The 21,675-nt window shown below is 37.2% G+C and overlaps 4 protein-coding genes across 5 annotated transcripts; 1 reads left to right on the forward strand and 3 right to left on the reverse strand.

Annotated features, from left to right (window-relative positions):
• Positions 1-57: 57 nt before the first annotated feature.
• Positions 58-2,662, reverse strand: LOC109176059 (myosin-binding protein 1). Of its 2 annotated transcripts, none has more exons than XM_019325479.1 (4): positions 1,733-2,662; positions 832-1,317; positions 595-708; positions 58-151 (listed from the first exon to the last, which is right to left on the reverse strand). In XM_019325479.1, the coding sequence occupies exons 1-4, from the start codon at positions 2,328-2,330 to the stop codon at positions 144-146; spliced, it is 1,206 nt and encodes a 401-aa protein (XP_019181024.1). In that variant the 5' UTR covers positions 2,331-2,662; the 3' UTR covers positions 58-143. The 2 variants fall into 2 exon arrangements, with proteins under 2 accessions (XP_019181024.1, XP_019181023.1); XM_019325478.1 differs by having other exon boundaries at positions 58-160.
• Positions 2,663-12,630: 9,968 nt separating this feature from the next.
• Positions 12,631-15,487, forward strand: LOC109176057 (receptor like protein kinase S.2). Its single transcript, XM_019325477.1, has one exon. It carries the CDS (start codon positions 12,862-12,864, stop codon positions 15,352-15,354), a length of 2,493 nt encoding a protein of 830 aa, XP_019181022.1. The 5' UTR covers positions 12,631-12,861; the 3' UTR covers positions 15,355-15,487.
• Positions 15,427-17,652, reverse strand: LOC109176060 (probable calcium-binding protein CML22). Its single transcript, XM_019325480.1, has 5 exons — positions 17,355-17,652; positions 16,361-16,600; positions 16,075-16,274; positions 15,813-15,987; positions 15,427-15,719 (listed from the first exon to the last, which is right to left on the reverse strand). Exons 1-5 carry the CDS (start codon positions 17,368-17,370, stop codon positions 15,607-15,609), a joined length of 744 nt encoding a protein of 247 aa, XP_019181025.1. The 5' UTR covers positions 17,371-17,652; the 3' UTR covers positions 15,427-15,606.
• A 529-nt stretch (positions 17,653-18,181) lies between these two features.
• On the reverse strand, positions 18,182-21,675 carry LOC109176051 (protein PHR1-LIKE 2). The gene is made up of 6 exons (XM_019325470.1): positions 21,310-21,675; positions 19,755-19,831; positions 19,607-19,661; positions 19,399-19,477; positions 19,241-19,310; positions 18,182-18,750 (listed from the first exon to the last, which is right to left on the reverse strand). The coding sequence occupies exons 1-6, from the start codon at positions 21,518-21,520 to the stop codon at positions 18,385-18,387; spliced, it is 858 nt and encodes a 285-aa protein (XP_019181015.1). The 5' UTR covers positions 21,521-21,675; the 3' UTR covers positions 18,182-18,384.

The raw sequence follows: 21,675 nt of genomic DNA on the forward strand, positions 1-21,675 counted from the left end.
ATTGTATGCAATGGCAGTGCAACTACAACAATGCACTTATCGTCGACTGTTTTTTCAATCCCAGCCTCCAGATAATCCACCTCCCGGTAGCTAGCATGCCCGAATTTGAAGCATCGATCATCGACTTCCATGAAACACTGTTTTCAGCCATCTGCAGAATCTGGGATCAGAGAAATTTCATGTTATTCCTCCAGAGCCATTCATAGGACTGCTCTTTATGGCTCAACATAAAACACAATTTTGGTGATCATTAGATTATATAGTATAATTCAAGGTACAATAAGAAATATATATACAAATAGCTACACAGAAAGAGTATAATTCTGCAGAAAGGCAAGCTAAGCTAGCAGAGACAATGATGAATTGTAAGGAAAAGAATAATGTAGCTCGATCTTAGAACATTTTTCGGGTACTAATGATGAGTATATAACCATTAATGTGCAATCCAACTATCAGCTTAGGCTTTTAGTTGAGATGGAGCACATGCTTCAATTTGGTATCAGAGCCAGACCAAAGGTCATGGAGGGGACTTGTTGAGCATATAACCATTAATGTGCAATCCAACAACACATGCTTCAATTACTAATTTCATACCTTCATTGAGTGTAAGCTGTCGAATCTCTTGGAGCTGGCACGCTATATCCTCCAAGAGCTTCAGCTGCACCTTTTCGCCTCCATGGTCAAGATTCTTCAGCTTTTCGTTATCAACTGCAGGCATAGAATACTTTTGTAGATCAGAAATCAACTGCAGGCATATAACCATTACTGTGCAATCTAACTATCAGGTTAGGCTTTTAGTTGAGATGGAGCACATGCTTCAATTATCATTACCAGCAAAGTGTTGATTTCCCAGATAAACCATCTGTCTATAAGCTTCAACTTCCCTTTCCAAAAAGTGCTTCTCAGTTTCCCTCCTCACCAAGATCTCTTTCATAACTTCCATTTCATCTGCTTCATAAGCTGATTTCTCCTCAATTATCCTCTTATATTGCTTAGCTTCCATTTCAATTGACGCCTTCTCGCCCTGCAGGCGAGAAATCATCGCCATTGCCTCATCTGCAGCACTTGCAGCTGCATTCCTCTCCTTCTCAAGCTCGAGGCAAAGCGCATCACGAGCAGCTTTCTCTTCCTCGAGCGCTTTTTCCAAGAATCTTATCGCACTCATGTCATTGGCATTATAGACCTCATCCACTTGAACATTGCCATTAAGATCTTCTCTGATGAATAAATCATTCTCAGAGTGCTCATCATCATCATCATCGTCGGGAAATACATTTTCGTCCAATTTAAAGCTGTCTCTTGGCCCAAATCCTGCATCTGTGGGAGCATACATACACAAATTATAATCAGTTTGGGGATTAGGAACCTGAGTTTTTCTCATAAGAGGAGTGAAACAAGTAGACCCCTAAAGTTGTATCACCACTATCACCATCACAAGAATACTTTCACCTCCGTGGACGTAGACACATTGCCAAACCACGTAAATCTTGTCTTTTTTACTTTCTGTCATTATTATTGTTTCTTGTTCTTATTAATCTCAACAAAACTACATGTATTCAAACACAAAAAAGCAATAGAAGAATGCATAACTCTGTATAACAATACACAATGAGCTTTCACTTTTCAGCTTCACAACACTAAAAATATACATATTCCTCATGAATTGAATAAGAAATTGAAATTCAGTAAAGCTAATAAGTGCTCAACTTTGTCAAGGATGAATGGAACTCACCATTAGAACAAGGATAAGTTCCATTACTGAAAACTTCTTCACTATCTTCACTCATTCCATTCCTTTCGTCGTCGATTCTAGAATGACATTGTTGATCATCCTGCAATTCAACATATTGAGGATCATACCGAGAAGACGAAAACAACCTGCAATGATCAATGGGCATAAATTCCATTCTATCAGCATTTCTTGGCAACCCTCCATCAGAACCTGGGCTAGATTGAGCCTCAACTTCCATTTCAACAAACCCATGGCCATTATGGCTAAGAACATCATCCCTTTCCCCAATCAACCTCAGATTCAAATGGACATTCTGGGCATTATAATGGCATCTCTCTTTGACAGATAGCTTAACATTTGACACTTTCTCAGTGGCCAAACCACTCAGAAGCCTCTGCAATTTCTGAATATCATTTCGGGAAATACCAAACAACCAATTACAGGGGGGATATGGCAAGCCTAACCCACAAAAACCCAGAAATTTAAATGTAAAGAAAGCTGCTGCTGATACACACAGACAGAAAAATGCAATCGCCAGATCAAGAAAAGAACCCGCTAGACTACTCAGACTCCACATATAGTTTGCTTCACTTTCCATGTCTTTTCCACCGAAGATTATAGAGTTTTTGTGCTGAAGATATGATCTTGAAACTAAACAACAAATTGGGCTGTCTGTTTCATGGGAAAACTATGTACGAATGTGAATAAAAATCTTAACTTTACCGGAATAAGAAGACATCTCTGGGCTTTTCTTGAACCATTTCCTGTTATTGGTGTTCTAAGGATACGCAGAAATGGATAAGCAGAAAGCACTAAGAAGGAGACGGTTTCTGAAACTAAGCTGTACGAGGCAGGCAAATGTGGGAATGTTGAATTAAAATTTTTTTTTTTTTATCAAAATTGGGTAACTTTTTAATTTCCTGTTTGGGAACTCTATTGTATGCATGATGACAGCTAATGGGTCGTCTGGAATGTCTATAATTCTATCCTAGTATGGGATTTAATTGCCAGTTTCCTTACGTCAAACGGATGCTTTGTTTGCGCTCATGCATTGTCATTTTTTTTTTATTTTTTTTTGATAGATTAGGTTTCTCGATACTCGATGGATTAATCTCAAGTCTATCTAAATCGTCTCATCAGTCTCCAAGTTCTCACCTTTTACTTGCTCACTCTAAGTCCAAGGGTACTTCATCACCTATGAACGGTCAAGCCTCCCAATGACTCTCAGGTTCCAGTAAGGTTTAAACTCTTACACTGTCGCTAGAGCAAGATTTTAAGATGATAGGTCGAACTAATTGAGATTTTTTGACTTCTTGGACTATACCCCAGACCAGGCCCATGAGGAGGTAAATCAAGTCAATATTGTTTCGAGACTCAACACTAAATTATATACTTCTAGGCACAAGAAGTTTAACTCTAGTGTTAAGTGTTGATATTATATATGTCATTTCTTTGGACACCATTTAAGGAAAAAGAATTCATTTAAATTCGATGTATGAACAAGAGGAAAGATGGTAACAACCGAAGTAATAGAAATGTTGGTTTATCAATATTGGAGCATGATATTTTGCAACAGTTATACCATGGACCTGAGTACACCTTGTAAGGTGGACTCGAGTTCAAAATACATAATTTACATATTTAATGTTCACAATTTATATATTAAATGTTCACAATTCAAATTGTGAACATTTAGTATGTAAAATTGTAAACATTCAGTAGGTAAATTGTGTAATTTTGAACCAGATTTATTTTACAAGGTGGACCCAGGCTGACAAAATAATTTGCCGATATTTTGGATATGAAATGGGCAAATTATGCTGTGCATCCGTATGCACCATGCATGGTGCATACGGATGCAAAAACGACGTCGTTTTAATAAAACGCGCGTCTCCCCTTAAAAAAAAAAAATCAGGTTCGATTCCCAGCAACAACATATAAACTAAAATTCCGTAATCGATGAACTATAATTCCATAATCGATGAACTATAATTCCATAATCTAATCTATGAACTAAAAATTCCAGAATGAATGAACTAAAATTCCATAATCTATAAACTAAAATTTCAGAATCGATGAACTACAATTCCATAATCGATGAACTATAATTCCATAATCAATGAACTATAATTCCATAATCTATGAACTAAAATTCCAGAATGAATGAACAATATAATGTTGTTGCTGGGAATCGAACCTGAATTTTTTTAAAGGGAAGACGCGTGTTTTTTAATAAAACGACGTCGTTTTGGAATCCGTATGCACCATGCATGGTGCATACGGATGCACAGCATAACGATTGGGTTGTGAGTTGGTTTATTAACTTCATTTATGAATTATAAGACAACATTAATCCATTACACCCCTGCTCCAACATTTCATGGTTGGAAGTTGGAAGACATTAGAATGGGATGGGGTTGTGGGGATACCAAAGTAGGTTTGGACTTTGATGGTTTAGGTATAAAATTGTATTTGGATCAAATCATAATTTGGGCTCATTACATGGTAATTCACCACATTTTAAACTAATCTTCCTAATCTATCGTTTCAAACCAATTTTTTTTTTTTTTTTTTTTTAAATAACTAAGTAATACCTCCTTAAAAAAAAAAAAAAAACATGCAATTCACCATATTTTAAACTAATCTTCCTAATCTATCGTTTCAAACCAAAAATAAAAATATAAACTAAGTAATTAATACCTCACCCTTAAAAAAAAAAAAACGAGAGAAACCCATAGTGGCTAATCAAAGATGTGCAGTGGACAAACCCAATTCTTATATGTATAATAGCAATCGTTATATTGTGGACCAAGATTCACAGTGCACATAATTTGACTTTAGAATTTACAGAATTCATGTTTAGAATGTACAGAATTTATATATTCATAATACACATAAACATAAACATAAACATGGTATAATAAATATGAATTCTGTGTATTATGAACATGAATTATGTACATTATGCATATAAATTATGTGTATTATGTTAAGTGTTTATGTGTCTTCATCATTCCTGTGCCTTTTTTCCATACATGTATTTAGTGGAATTTAAACCCTACACTATTGCCTCTAGTCAGGATCTTTATGAAAAAAGAAAAAGAAAAAAAAAAGTAAGAAGTAATTTGTTCACTACTTTTGAATTATGAATTGGATCAAATCATAGGTTCCCTCAATCAAGATAAACTAATACTTTATCTATATATCGAGACTAATTAAATTTATTCATATCAAGTAGAACCTTAAAAGGTGACAAAACACTTCTTTATGAGTTTTATGATAGGTGCATTTTTTTTCAGTTCAAACCCATGATCTTTGGTTAAATTGAAAAAAGCTCACGTAATGTCATTCATACCTCATGAGTTGAATTATGTATATATATATATATATATATATATATATATATATACTAGTAATTGTCCCGTGCGATGCACCAATGTCCATTCATACTTTGGAAACAAAGATTCTGCTTTATATATATAAAGATATATATATTACATTAAATCATAGAACCAACATTAACTAAGATGGAATGAGTAGTATATAAATGAAAATTAATGAACGCCAATATACACATAAAGTCAACCCATTATTTGATCGCCCGCTCTAATTTGATAACCAAAATCAAACAACTTTTTTGGATGCAAATGTCATACACCCTCCACCAATCTCTATTGCCAAAAATAAATAAATAACCCCAAAAGGGGTAATGGATCTGGGTGAATGGAACATTATTCTTGTACCAGACAAATAAAAGAACAAATTGTTGCCAACACTCTCTTGATCAAATTCGTCGCACATAGTCTTTTTAGTGTGATTTACATCTCCCGTATGGTTTACAAATTATTATAAAAAAAAAAAAAAAAAACATAATTTACTTTACACATACCCTCAAGCAGCAGGTTTTCTTCTTGACCTAAAAGAAATAAATAATAAAATAATTGAGAATGAAACCCAAATATTCAACATCTGAAGCCAACCCAGAAAGCATAAAGAAATGGTTACTAGGCTTTCATCCAACTAATTAATTGCCCCTATATCTTATTAGCATCAATATATAATATAATCATTTAACTTCTTCATCCACCTAGTTTGACAATTTCGAGCTTACTTCATTATCAGATGATTAATGAATTGGACCTACAAAGAAAATATCCACCCACCTAATTAACTTCTCCACCATTTTTCAACAAATCATGACTGAAATGCTTGCTATTCAAAGATTGTTTAAACAACTTCTTGAGTTGATGATTGTTACATGTCGCACGTACAATTTCTTACAGAGTTACATTGATGTGGTATCGTATCATCACTGTTCACTTCTTAAAAAGTCAATATTTGTAACGATTAGGCTGCTCTAAACGATTCATACTTCAAAGTTCGAACATACATTTTTTTCTTTAATATTGTGTGTGACATTGAATGAGCATATATGTCTCTCATTTTGGACAATAGGTAGGCTTTTTGGCCTCTTTCTTGTCGTCACACGGTAATGTCTGAGCAAGAGTGTCAATAATCAGTATTCAAGCCAATCAAGCTAATAGTATTAGTTATTTATAAAAATGTATTTGACAAATTTATCTATTTATGGTTAGGTGTTGCCATGTAAAATTATTTATAAGAATATGAATATATTTTATTACGGGTATTTATTTAACTATTCTTAATGTATTTTTTTTCATATCAATTACATTATTTCGAGTTGAAGTTTAAAATTGAATATCGTGAGTTGTTAATGGATTGGGCGCATTATGCATAAAAGTGTACATCTCTATCACTATATGATAAAAGAATATGGTATAACTCATCGGTTTGATAATACTAGTATTGCATAATGTACGTTATGATTTAAAATTAAATAATGATATCGAATTATAATATTTTGGACTGATCAATCAACTACTATGTAATGTGATAGTATTTCTGTTACCGTTCCAAATGGGTGGTCACAAGATCGAACTTTGATTTTTTTAGACTCAAAAATTAAAGTTTGAAAAAGTATATAGAACAAATATTAAATTGTAAAGAATCATAAGTATTTCAAAAAAAAAAATATTTTGGGTCAATTAACAACTCCATTTTACAATTGGTTTTATGCCTTTATTTTTAAACCAAATAATTAAACAATTTTTTCCCACATAAATTAGGTAAGTGAAAATATAATAATGTGAAAATATGTAACCATCCAATAACACAAGTAAAAAGCCGGCAGGGAAAAGAATGTGAACCTGTAACATCATGAAAGGAATGTGAACGCACATAAACAAAAACAATAATACTCCGTATTAAATATTAATCAAAACAACAACAGTAGTAGGCTACCCAACTCAACCTAAACAATCAAACTAATCTTTCTGTCTTTCTGTGCTTTTGGTTGGTAAGATTTCACACATAACTACCTCACTCACTCACAAACTCTTTTTATATATATAGGGTATAGGTAGGATTAAAAAAATAGAGTCATTTGTAAAAAATAGAAATGATCTTAGATGTCTATATCAAGTTCATTAATAATTGAGAGTTTTAGTAAAAAAATACGTGATCATTTTTATAATTATTAAAAAGAATTAAAAGCGGGGCTTCATTTTATTATTATTGCAAACTTAAAAATTTAGTAATGATAAAGATCTTAACCTTTGATTTTTCAAGATGTATTGTATGAATGTGTCTACACTTTTTAGAGATGATGTGTTCTCACTTTAACAATTGAACCTTGTCATATATTGTGGGGCCAATAACTATATTGGGTACAACTACATAAACTCCTTAAGGACAATACTATATGTATTCCCATTCTCTAGCTACTACCAAATTTTACTCCCACTGTGCACTTAAAATTTTGATGTTGACACATTTACAGGAACCCACATGAAGAAAAAATAGCCTATCAAGCGCCCACCGCATCAGAAGTAAATTTGAGGGAGTAAGATTTGAGAGTACATGTAGCAGAACTTAATTCTTAATTATACTTTATACTATATATTGTCATAAATACGTAGATTTGTCAAAACGAACTTTGCATGCCTACCAGCCTTGCTATCATTAGGCTAGCCCACCCACAGGTTTTGGCAAGCTAGGCGTGGTTAGCCGAAATCTAGGCCTGCCAAGTGGCAGGGCTTTGGCATGCCACACCCCATCGGATCACTTTAACCGTTATAGTCATATTGTTAATACTTAATAGTACGTTGTACAGTAAAAAAAAATAGTATAAATGTTTGTAGTCAGCATTATTAATACCATATATATATATATATATATATATATATATATATATATATATATAACTTTTACATTGTTATTTTATACATAATATTAGGATTGTACCAGATATTGTCAACACGTTTTTTGCACAATACCTAATACAACTAAGCATAATTTGTATGATTATATATAGTACCCAAAAAAAAAAAAGATCCCAAATGACACGTTATAAAAGACATACATGCTTATATTTGTCTTCTTTCATTGAAAGATTTTAAAACATAGCAGGATTGGCGCCATTGATGGGTACTCAAAACCATATATAAATGCTAAGTATATAAGTGATAAATTGAGAATATTGACTTTGTAAAAGTCTAGAAGCAGCAGGTGATGACAATGTTGATTTGAAATTTTGGATAATTTTGGTGATTTGATTCCTCAACCACTTGTCAGTTTACTTGTTTTTTCTTATCAATTTCTACTCAAATTCGGTGGTGTTTGACATTCCTCCGCTCTCTTTTCCCATATTTTTATTTTTGTGGGTATAAGATCGAATCTGTTTAATTACGCATCTATCAATTACAAAATGATAAAATTTCTTCCCCCAAGGTCCTCACGCCAGCAAAATGATCGTCGATGTTAGTTGGTCGCCTTCTCCGACGAAGGAAATTGAAGACAGACCAACTGGTCACCTTCTCCTTTGCTGGAAATAGAGATGTCAACGGGACGGGATGGGGCGGAGGACATACCCCCCATCCCCGCCCCCGACTTTCTTCCCATTCATCGTCCCCATTCCATCCCGCCGGGGAAGGGAAAAATCCCCGCGTCCCCAATCCCACGGGGATTATTCGGGGACGGGGAATCCCCACCCCGTTAATAAGTTATAAAAAAATTAAAAATTAAACATTAAAAAATATTTAAATAAATAATGCATATATATTCATCCCCAACTTAAAAATATTTTACAATTAAACATGTTATTTAAATATGCATTTCATAAGCATGACATACAATGACAAGAATGCTTCTAAAATTATATATTCCGTATATTGTATACAAAGTAATACATATGTGTGTTGTGTGGCTATACATACATACATACCGGGGACGGGGACTCCCCATCCCCCGCGGGAAATTTAAAATTGCCCACATCCCTATCCCCAATCCCCTATTTCTGTCCCCATCCCCATCTCTGTAGGGGTGGGGAATCGAGTTCCCCGTCGGGTGCGGGTACAATTGACATCCCTAACTGTAGAAGGTAAATAGTTTGGTCGTCGGAGAAGGCGGTCAGTTTGGACGCCTTCTCTAGCAATTGAAGAAGGCGACCATTTCTGATCGCCTCTTCAAATGGTCACCTATTTGGTCATCTCCAGTCAATCGGCTGTAAATTTAGAAGGCAGTCAATGCAATTACAGTGGTTAACGGTGTAAATTTACTACTAACATGTTAGTTATCGATAAATTAATTAGATCTATTTAACTCATTTTAATGAGTTTGATGATTAATTACAACTTTTAAATATTCATTGATCTAATTACTTTATCGTACAAAGTTCAAGTGTCTAGAAAGAATACAAAAATCAACAACCATAAAATTAAAGAAACTACAAGAAGATGCAATGCATTTATCCAATCAAATTAACGCTTCACAATTTAATAATCAATCAATTATAACAAGTCACGTCCAACACAATTCCTTTTCTAGAAAGTGATTTTATTATTTTCCATGTAGCTACGCATAGCTAGGTGTGGAAATAGATCATAAAACTCTAATAATTTTCCAAGAATCCAACCAATTAAATATTGTTACATTCCCTAGCTTGGTTTCCAACAACGTCGTACGACGACCATATATACAAAACTGGTTTTGCGTCAACCAATTTTCCTTAGCTTCCATGCATGCATTCAAACAAAGCGTGTCGTGCTTCTTTCTAGTAACTTTCCTGTCCCCTTTTTACTATAATTCCATCAATTTCATATTACGTCCACGAGATTATATACGTATTTAGAAAAGGTCCTTTTGGTCGGGCTTTAATTTTCTCCACACACATACACATATATATTGGTCCAAATGACAACTTGTCTACCTATGAAAGCGAGAAGACGCGGACTAATTTTATCCAATCATCTAAGATGATCAAAAAATGAAAATTAAAGAAAAATATAATGCAGTGAAATTACTATAATTACAATTGTACATTTGAGAAATTCACAGATAATTGATAATGATGGATATGGAAACTCTTTTCTAAATACATTGTCAAGTGTTTCCGAATGTACTGTCCACCAATCTAGTAATTTTGAGAAAAAACATAATGGTTCTGTTTGGTAAAAAATTGGTTTATAGGTCAATTTTGATTTATTTGACCACTATTAATTGTTTGATTTAGTTAAAATATCAATATAAATGTTTGGTTAATTAGCTTTTTGCAATTCCAAAAGGCTAAAATTCAAAAAGTTACTCCAAGCAACTTTTTCAATTAGCTTTTTGAGAAAAGAAATTATACCAAACAGCTATCAGCTAACACCTAATTTACCAAACACTTTTCTACAATCAGCTAATGTTATCAACTATTTACACCATCTAATTAACACAATAAGCTAACAGCTAGCAGCCATTTTACCAAACAGGGCCAATAACATTCCGGTAATATTTTTAACTTTAAAAGTGTAATTTTTATATCATATAGAGTACAATTTTTAATGATATAGAATGTATATGTATTGAGCTTAGTCACATTTGATAATTTACTTCCTTTATTAAGATTTTATTATAGAAACAAATACTTTATTTTATACTTAGGTGATCTTAATTTCGTTTGACTAATCCTAAGTTCACATAATCCTGTTCTTAGAACCACTGCAAAAATAAATTGCAAGTCGCGTAATCAGTTCACCAGCTATATTCCTTAATTTTCATACACACAATAAGTCATGACATTAAGTCAGGTGAGAAATTAGTACGTTACATTACGCCCCGAGTGTATAGAGACATATACTTGAGTTTAAGGTTAGGATGTTTTTTTTTTTTTTTTTTTTTAAACAAAAAATAAGAAAGAAAAAGAATGAGTCTTTCTTTAGAGAGCAATGGAACAAGTGGATGACGACATAGCGTGGGTGATGTAACCTTGTAAAGAGATTGATTCGGGCCGGCCAGGCAGGTTTGTAGGAATAAAGGGACCGGACCAGCCGCCCGGCCCGGCGACGCGGCATTCGTTAAATACAAGTCTTACGTGTGAACATCTGAGGGCTGGAAAGTGATCTGATCTGTCATTTTCAACATTCTGGAAATTTGGTTTTTACGTGACACAACAAAAGTTTACACGCACACATGGACGGAAGTAGTGGTGTATTTTTTTCTTTTCTTTTTTAAATGGTATTGATTTTTTACAAAATAAGACTAATAAAAAATATCATTTAAGATTTTTTTTTTCAATTATAAGGTGGGTTCGTTTCTTGTTACAAATATTAAAAGTTTTGATTTGAAATGGACTTTTTGTATATAGAAGTGTACAATTTTAACTTTCGAAGTTAGATTGAATCAATTTATCTTCTTATGGACTTATAAGAGGATTATGAGATTTATGATATAGTCTAACAAAATAAGACTAATTTAATCAGGTATGGAGTATATTCATCTGAATCACACAAGATGAGACTCATTTAGAAATATTCACTTTTGACAATAACCATATACCTGAAGACTAATTCAGTAATATCCACATTTCACGAGATAAATGATTAATTTAGCAATAGAGTTAATTTCACTGTTGGTCCTATGATTATTGGAGTCTTGTTGATTTCAATTCACGACTTTTAAAATTGTCAATTTAGTACCTTAACTATTCAATTTTTATCAATTTTGATCACTCTGGTCAAATTACCGACCAAAATTCACCATAAAAAATATTAATATGTAAAATAATGAGGGTAATTAATCTTTTTACTTCTATTTTCTTTCTTCTTTAAATATTTTACTAAACAAAGTTGTCACGTAATATTTATCAATTAATTTGAATTATGATTGTTGATTTATTAATAATATAATTAAAGATTTTACTAAACAGAGTCGTCATTTATTATTCGTCATTTATTATGATTATGTATTTATTAATAATATAATTAAATATTTTACTAAACATAGTTGATTATAATATAATTAAATATAATCCAATTTATATTTAGTAAAATATATAATTATATTATTAATAAAAATAAAAAATACATAATAATACTGTATCTAATTGGGAACAATTAATAATGTATCTAATAATTAAAAATGTGTAGGAAATTAGATATGTAATAATTAAGTAATAAATATGTTTAGGAAGTATATATATTTTGTTAATTAGAAATAAAAGGAATTTTTTAATAAAATACAAGTCTGAGATATTTTGTAAAAAATAACTTAATTAATATTGACTTTGTTTTTTAATAATGTGACATCTTCTCTTTCAGTGTAGGGTGTATAGCATCAAATATTAATCCAATGTTATTGACTCTACTACAATATGAAGCACCTTAATGAAGCACATAGAACTGAAGCTCAATTTCATGACCTCCCACCTGAGAGAAGTTATTACATGTCATCTGAGTTAATTAATTCAGGTGAATATATAGAAGATAGTTTTGTTTGCTACATAAATACAAGATGGGACTTTTAAGTGTGTATTTACAGAAGGTGGTGGGGTATGGTATTGTTTAATGGGCGGTTTCTACTTTTTGTTGGCAATCCAAATTCAAGCATGCAACCTAACCCTCTTTGAATAAAAGCACCCAGAGATTTATATACAAGATCTTCATAAAGCTTTCATCATAAATTCATAATTATCCATCATGAAACTCACCCTTTCCTCATCCCATTCTTCTACTTCCATTTCACACCATTGATATCAATTCTTCTTCACAGACTCCATACACCTCGCCAAGATGCACATCAAACGCCTCTGTTTCGTCTTCCCAGATGACGATGAAACCGCGCCGGCGCCGGAAAAAGGGGTTGGAGTTGGTGGAACGCGGCACCGGCGATGCGGGGGGCATGTTGTTGAATTTGTCAAGGAATCGCTGCACAGATTCTTGGGTTCTGGGTGGGTTAGCTTTTGCAGCCCGGAGGTCGCCGGGAAGAAGAAGCAGTTTTCCGGGCAGTTTCACGACACGGAGGGTGTTCAGATGGGGGAGGAGAATAAAGTAGGGAGTGATAATCCGAGGATTTTTAGTTATTCCGAGCTCTTTGTCGGGTCTAATGGTTTTAGCGAGAGTGAAATCTTGGGCAGCGGGGGATTCGGGAAGGTATACCGCGCGGTTTTGCCTAGTGATGGCACGGTGGTGGCGGTGAAGTGCCTGGCGGAGAGAGGGGAGCGGTTTGAGAAGACTTTCGCGGCGGAGCTGGTGGCCGTGGCTCATCTCCGTCACCGGAATCTTGTCCGGCTCCGGGGGTGGTGCGTTCACGACAATCAGCTCTTCCTAGTATATGACTACATGCCTAATCGCAGCCTGGACAGAGTTCTGTTCAAAAGATCAGAGAATTTAGGGCCGCCGCCTCTTGACTGGGAGAGAAGAAACAAGATTGTTCATGGACTAGCTGCAGCACTGTTCTATCTCCATGAACAATTAGAGACTCAGATAATTCACAGAGATGTTAAAACCAGCAATGTAATGCTCGATTCGAGCTTCAATGCCCGGCTAGGCGATTTCGGCTTAGCCAGGTGGCTAGAACATGACCTCGTCTACCAGACCAGAACCCCGTCAATGAAGAATCACCAGTTCAGGCTAGCAGAAACCACGAAAATCGGGGGGACAATAGGCTACTTACCCCCCGAGAGCCTCCAGAAACGAGGCGTTGCCACCGCGAAGTCTGATGTTTTTAGCTTCGGGATTGTGGTTCTTGAGGTGGCCTCGGGGAGGCGGGCCGTGGACCTGACGTGCCCGGATGATCAGACCATTCTGCTGGATTGGATGAGGAGGCTTTCTGATGAAGGAATGGTTCTCCAGGGGGGAGATAGCAGGCTTAAAGATGGCTCTTATAAGCTTGCAGAAATGGAGAGATTGATCCACATTGGTCTTCTCTGCACTCTCCATGAGCCTCTCTCCAGGCCTAACATGAAATGGGTTGTGGAGGCGCTTTATGGGGAAATCTATGGCGAATTGCCCGAGCTTCCCTCGTTTAAATCCCACCCGCTTTACATTTCCCTCTCATCATCCTCCAACACTGCCACCATGTCCACAAGAACCACTCTCAGCACCTCAAGCAACACGACAGTTATTGCGCCTTTCAACTCAGACAACAACTTTGTCACGGCTTCTGGTGAAACCGTGTTCTTGTCTGCTGAGTCGAGTAGTAATTCCAGCGTTTCGAGCAGTTTGTCTGGGAACCATTGCAGTACTGCTGGGCTGCAGCCTGGCGGTTTCCCAGTCGTGGATACCCCGAGAGAGTTCACCTTCAAGGAGATCATTGAAGCAACGACGAATTTCTCCGATTCGAGGAGAGTTGCAGAGGTTGATTTCGGGACAGCTTATCTGGGCTTCCTTGATAGCCATCAGCAAATCCTGGTTAAGAGGCTGGGGATGAAGACTTGCCCTGCTTTAAGGGTGAGGTTCTGTAATGAGCTCCAGAATTTAGGAAAGCTAAGACATAGAAACCTAGTACAGCTCCGAGGATGGTGTACCGAGCAAGGGGAAATGCTCGTCGTGTATGACTATTCTGCAAACCATCTTCTAAGTCACCTCCTTTTCCATCACAGAACTTCGGAGACCCTGAAATGGCACCACAGGTACAACATAATCAAGTCACTGGCTTCCGCGATTCGCTATCTCCACGAGGAATGGGACGAGCAGGTCATCCACAGGTGCATCACGTCCTCCGCTGTCATTCTCGACCCCGACATGAACCCGAGGCTCGGTTCCTTCGCCCTGGCTGAATTCTTAGCCAGGAACGAGCACGGTCATCACGTCGTCGTGGATAAGAACAAGTCGGTGAGAGGGATTTTTGGCTACATGTCCCCCGAGTATATGGAATCCGGGGAAGCAACCACAATGGCTGATGTTTACAGCTTCGGGGTAGTGCTGCTGGAGGTCGTCAGTGGACAGATGGCAGTCGATTTTCGCAGGCCCGAAGTCCTCCTGGTTCACAGACTACACGAATTCGAACTGAGGAAACGACCATACGAGGAGCTAGCAGACCCGAGGCTGGATGGCAAGATTAACAAACGAGAGGTGCTCCGAATGGTCAGATTAGGAATGGCGTGCACTCGGTCTGATCCAGCACAGCGCCCGAGCATGAGACAGATAGTGAGCATACTAGACGGGCGGGATCAATGGTTTTTGGAGAATGGACTAAGGAAGGAGAAAAGGGAAGATTGGAGGAAGAGAAATGCTTCTTCTCTGTCACATGTTAGAAGAATTCAAGCTCTTGGCATACATTGATCCTAAAGTCCTAAACTAAAAATCACATCTTTCTTTTGTTTGATTAAATTAATGATGTTTTTAGATGTGTTCCCCTTGTAAAGAATGACAGGCAAAACACCTTTTATATATATACATATCTGCTTTTAAATTATTTCCAAGAAGTTTCAGTTTGCACCATATATATAAATGAATTCAATTAAACAATGCCACAACCACATACTTAAACTTATCTGTTCTTCAGGCTTCAGATTGTCTTGTTTCTTCGACCATCTAGATTTCTGCCATGTGGTCCTCGTCGTCACCATCAATGCCAACCCAATCAAGAAACGCGAACAGGAATTTTCTGAAGCTGATTTTGCCACTCCTGTCCCAGTCCATTTCTTCTGCAAATTTGTTCGACACGAGATTATCAGTAGAGGTTGCAGGAAAGACTAAAGTAGAGCAGTGAAAACCAAGAAAGTATGGATAGGCAGTACTAAATCTTGTCCGGGTAACATGAGATGGCGATTTCTCCAAAGGGAAAGCGTCGTTGAAGGCCTTGACCACGTCCTTCTTGTGCAGCTTTCCATCGCCATTTTTGTCGAGAAACAAGAACGCTTCCACTATTGTGTTGAAGGTGGATTCGACGACTGGAGAGCCAATCTTTGATGTCTGGGGAGAGAGTTAACTAACCACAGTGAATATGGATCCATGTAAGGGGAATAGGTTCAAGAGGGAATGAAAGAACTCGAGACATACAGAACCCGAGGAAGGTGCATCCATTAGAAGATAAATCAGACATAGAAGCACTATGAACTCGTTGAATTTAATCTTTTCGTTATCATCCACATCACAAGAACGAAAAAGTTCATCGATTTCCTCTTCTCCAACATGAAACTGCAGCTTCTGCAAACATTTCTTCAGTTCCTCGCGATCAATAGCTCCATTCGAGTCTTCATCTGAAGTAGCAATGGGAAAATGAATCAGTTCATCAAAACAATAAAAAAAAATGAAGTTAAGCAGGAAACTGCCCCTTGGCCCTCACCAAACTGCTCGAACACGGTTCTAATCTCCTTCAACCCCTCTCTGAAGTGAGGAAATTTTAAGATTAGAGCATTGATTGACCTGATACTGAGAGTTGCGGGTGCGTTTCTCTTAACCTCCAGCACTTTCGTTTCGAGCTTAGAATCTAATCTGCTGTACTTGTTTGGTGAACCATGGCAGCACAGTAAGCTCCCAACTTTGTCAGAGACCAATTTGAGACTCAGGCATGGCCGAGATAAACCTTAATGTAGAAGGTTGAGTCAATTCCAGACTCAATCAAATCTGTATTACTACTCAAAGCATTAATGTCCTAAACTGCAAAATGTATTACAGCTTCCTCTTCACAGATGCAATTTTCTCTACAGAAAGTGCTATATTATTGCTGCTATAACCAACATTGTAGTTCAACTCCCAGCAAGAGCAGCCTACTAGTCTTGGCTTGCGCCAGACTATGGGCAATCTAGGCTGATTTACCTCTTGTGGTCCTTTGCCAGCTAGGATCACAAGGCGCAGTTTACGCAATGCACACGATAGTGGTTGTGGTAACCATAAGGTTACAAGTTCAACTCCCAGCAGGAGCAGTCTATTGGCCTTGGCTTGCGCCAGCCGCCAGTCAGCTATGGGCAATCTAGGCTGATTTACGTCTTGTGGTCCTTTAACAGCTAGGGTCACAAGGCGCGGTTTACTCAGTGCACACGATAGTGGCTGTGGGTTTCTCTCGTCACTCAAAACTGAGCAATAAAATGATGACATTAATCTCTATCAGCATAAACCTTGTAAAATCAAACATGCACAGACACATTAGGTTTTTTTGATAAACAATTTCAAGCATGTATGGAGGGAAGCCCTTCAATCTTGATGCAAACCAGAAACCCATATGCTACTCTTCAAGAAATATCTAGAATGCACAATCCAAAATCACATGGAAATGCATTAAACAAGACAAAAAAAAATCTAGGACAGGGCATTGAAAAAGACCCAGACTTGAGACATACCCACTGAGCCTTTCATGGTTTTGAGCCTGGGATTAACTTAGCAATGGTAAATGCTGCTACCCATTTGTTCCTCTTTCATTAACATTTGCGTATATAAAGAAACAACTTGGGAGGGATGAGGAAGAATCTGGGATTATAGGGCAAAGAAGGTGGAGTGGAGAGGAGGGAAGAGGCAAAAGGGGGATCAATGTTTTGGAAAAGTAAAGTAGAAATGCCATGATTCTGTGAAAGGAAAATGGAATTCTCTTTTCTTGAATTCCCTGTCACTAGTGGCAAACAAAAATGCCATCATGGCGTTGACTACAAGTCTCCCAAACCATCCCCTTCTTATGCTACAATCATGAGAACTGTAGACTTAAACATCATCCCCCACTTTGTTCTTTAATGGTTGGCCCCTACCCAACTTTTGTTTGTAGTCTTTTGCCGCTTAGGGTTACAAGACAGATTTCACCCAGAGCATACCTTCGGAAGTGATACTTTGATGGACTCTATTAGTCTTTCTGTTTTGAAATAGTTAGCTATGAACAACCTATTGGTATTCTTGATTTGAACTGGTCAGCTATGGACAATATAGACTAATTTACCTTCTTATAGTCCTTTATCAGCTAAGATTACAAGGTGGGTTTCACCCAGAGCACACATTCGCATAGCAGCAACAATCTTCCCCATAAATCAAAGAAAGATTATGTTTCAACTCAATACTGCATCTTTTGTTCATGAAAAGGTGTTAATATATAGTATGCTTTAAGATACAAACAATGAAAGAGACAGCTCAAAGGATTATGATATAAGTCATCAAGTTGGCACAAGAAACATGGATCTTCAAATTTCAACAAGCAAAAAGATGAGCAGAAAAGAAGCTTTTTTAAAGATCAAGCAAGCTGCCCAGGTGCATTGTTTCCATTGAGAGGCGTTTGAATATCAAACGTAGAGAATATACATAAGATTGTGCAGTTTTGCAACATGTCAGATTGATGAGAAACATTAAAATGATTACATTGTTCACGAGAACCAGAGACAACCTAGTTTTTTACCCGGCATTAGCCAGTGTCCATTCCACCTGCTGCTTCATGTTGCTGTCCAGAGGCAAAGACTCCTCGTTAGTAAACCCCCGAGGTCTCTTCTTCAGTGCAGCTAGCGAACTCATGCTCATTGTGGAAGCGGGAGTTCCATTCGATGTCAAGCAATCTACAGCAATGTCGGGTAACGAAGGGAGGGGAAAGATTGTGTGAGGATCGTTAGCTACCTTTATTGACAGCTCGGAGAGCTCTTCCCGGGCAGCTTCTAATCCATCAGCTGCAACAGCCTGGTGGTTAAGCGTTTTGCAAGCTTTCTCGAGAATCGATTGCAAATATTTGCTTTGAGCTTCTATACGAAGCTGGAGACGACGTTGAACCTAGTTAAGAAAACCATGCCATTAGAATCATAACTCACCAAACATTTCATACGAGTTAGCCCTGTTTGGTAACATAGTTAGTCTACCAGCCAATTTTGGCTTATTTGATCACTATTAGCTGTTTGACTTGGTTAAACAGCCAATATAAGTGTTAGCTTTTCGTAACAGCTTATTGCTGTAAAACACTAAAATTCAAAAAGCTACTCAAAACAGCTTTCCGATTAGCTTTTTGAGAAAGTCATTTTGCATGTAATCAGCTATCTACTAACCGCTAATTTACCAAACATCTTTCTACAATCAGCTAATGCTATCAACTAGTTAAACGCACTAACTCAATCAGCTAACAGCTATTTACCAAACACCCCCCCATTTTCAAGCATAATTACATATCATTTGTGAGACACATGATCCAATCAAGAAAATTCTAGTAAGTCAACACGAGCACCGAGGAATGTGTAGTCATAGCAAGAAAGAGGGGGCGAAGGCAAACCTCTAGCTGCTTGTGCAATTTTCGTTGGACTTCCATCTGAGCTCGTAAAGCCTCGGTAACCTGGTAGCCACTGTTCAGAATATTTGACGGGATTAAATCTAGAGAGCTAACTCCGAGATTTATGGCAGAGAATTGGTAGGGGAAATTAAAGAATTTACTCGTTTAGTTCCTGGGCAATCATTCTAGACGAGCCCGATGTAGGGGAACCAATGTCCTGACTCTCCGCTACACATGATGCTGCAATCACCGAAACAATAAGTAACATGACAACGAGAATATCCGTGCCTAGTCAGAAAACAACATGCCAACTAAGAATTATATCTTCTCGGGCAATTGCAGAAAAAATCAAAATAAAGATCAATATACCATCTTTAGAGTTGTCAGTTGCCTCCTTGGATGATTGCTTCCCGAGACGGTATTTCTGGAAAGAAAAGAAAGATGGTTAGGTTTCAGCGGGTACGCTGTGAACATTTATGGAACGAGACACTTTAAATGAGAGAAACCAAAGCAAAACCTGAAGGTGAGACTTTAAATGATATAAGGTCAGGCCTTTCACCCCCATTGTCCTCATAATTGATTTTGGTGTCGCTTCTGCAAAGTGAAGTGACAAAGGACATGGAAATTAGCACGTAAAAATTTACAAAGAAAATGGTAAAAATTCCTGATTTTTTCCTTCAAACCTGGAGCTCTTGATACCATGTCAAATGGAGAACTCCATATGTTTTTCATATATTTCAGACACAAGAATACACATATTTATACAAGAAGATATATACTAACTAAGGTAAGGATCGGAATTAAATCCCTAAGAATATGCACAGTAATCCCACAAGTAAAAACAGACAGAGATAATAATCATTGCTTATCCTATAGGTCTATCCCACAAGTCTATAGCCTTTTCATGAATCCTATCTCGTTACAGCCTGAAGCCATTGTCGCACTTATATCAGAAAGTTATTATCCCATTATCAAATACCGGCATGTTCTCCCAAATTCAGCTAAGTTAAGTGACACAATACCTCGAACACCCAAACACGCATCTTAGATGAATTATACCCAAAACTATACATATTAGATAGAGAGTCTTTCAAACTATTACGACAATTTTATTATGCTAAACAAAAGAAAACTGCAAAAAGTATCCAAATATTAAAACTTTCACTTAGAGCCTTCATATAACAGAACTATACATGATCTTAAGACCCAAGGTCATCATGTCCCTTCACGACAATCATTTTTAATGAAGATACGAAGTAGATGACTCTACCAAAATGCTTTTACAATTAAAATAAATCATCATTTATTAGCAATAAATGCAGACATATCTCTATCATCAACAGTTATTTTAGAAAGAGTTCTTCGTTTTGGGCTCCTTGTGGGCAGCAGGCATTGGTTTTCCACCTAACGGGCGGCTGAGTCACCGTGACTTACCCCTCCACTACCTGCTGGGCCGGGGGGTGTGGGACCTAACAGGCGGCTGAGTCACCGTGACTTACCCCTCCACTACCTGTCGGGCCGGGGTGTGGGACCTTGGACCAAGAGAATTTCGCCTTTTGTGGGCAAGTTCTTCATTTTCCTACCCATCTCACACCCTCAAAAACTTAATTAATTGACTGGCTAAACATCACTATCAAGCATTAATTTAACCCTCAAATAACAACTATACATCACATTTGCATTTGTTAACCTTTGAGATGGAAAAAGACCCTTCATTTGTACTAAGACTCAAGGTTGTCTATAACTCTTTACCTAATCATATGAAGCAACATCCTTAAACATAAGAAAATAAAATAAACATTCTGGGCAACACAAATCTTTAATTTTTTCTCCTTTTTTTTGGCAAACGTAAAAGAACTTCCTAGACCAATAATTAGAGCCAGAAAGCAAAATTTCAGGAGCAAAGATCCCAGCTTTGAAGAAAAATTCAACAGAAAACACAAGAAAACGAAATCTATAGACTGTCCTGTACAGAACCCTGTAATGCAGAAATTAAAGAAGCAGAGAAAAATGATGCGAAAGAATATATATATATTGAGGAAAAGATGGAAAGGAGGAAATAAGGCACTAACTGTCGGGGCCGCCGAGCTGGGTGACGGCGTCGACGAAGCGCTCGTGGAGCTCGGAGGTCCAGCGGAGGCGAGGCTTGGGATCGGCGGTGAGAACAAGACAAGCATCTCCGGGAAGGTTGGTTCCGTCCAAGGACAGAGCTCCCTGGTGGTTGTGGTGGTTATAGTCGCCGCCGTCTAGCCCCAGACCCCGGAGAGGCACCGCCGAGTACATTTTTTCACGGCAGCCCGCAGTAGCAGACGACAACCCCAGCCGGTTTAAGGTTGTGTTTTTTGTGCTATATGAGGAGGAGCAGAGGAGAGGGAGAAGACAAGACAGCGATGTGTTGTTTTGTAGTGTGGGAGTGTTGTCTTCTCTCTCTCATCTTT

Source organism: Ipomoea nil, unplaced genomic scaffold, assembly GCF_001879475.1.
Source record: "Ipomoea nil cultivar Tokyo-kokei standard unplaced genomic scaffold, Asagao_1.1 scaffold0688, whole genome shotgun sequence".
NCBI lineage: Eukaryota > Viridiplantae > Streptophyta > Magnoliopsida > Solanales > Convolvulaceae > Ipomoea > Ipomoea nil.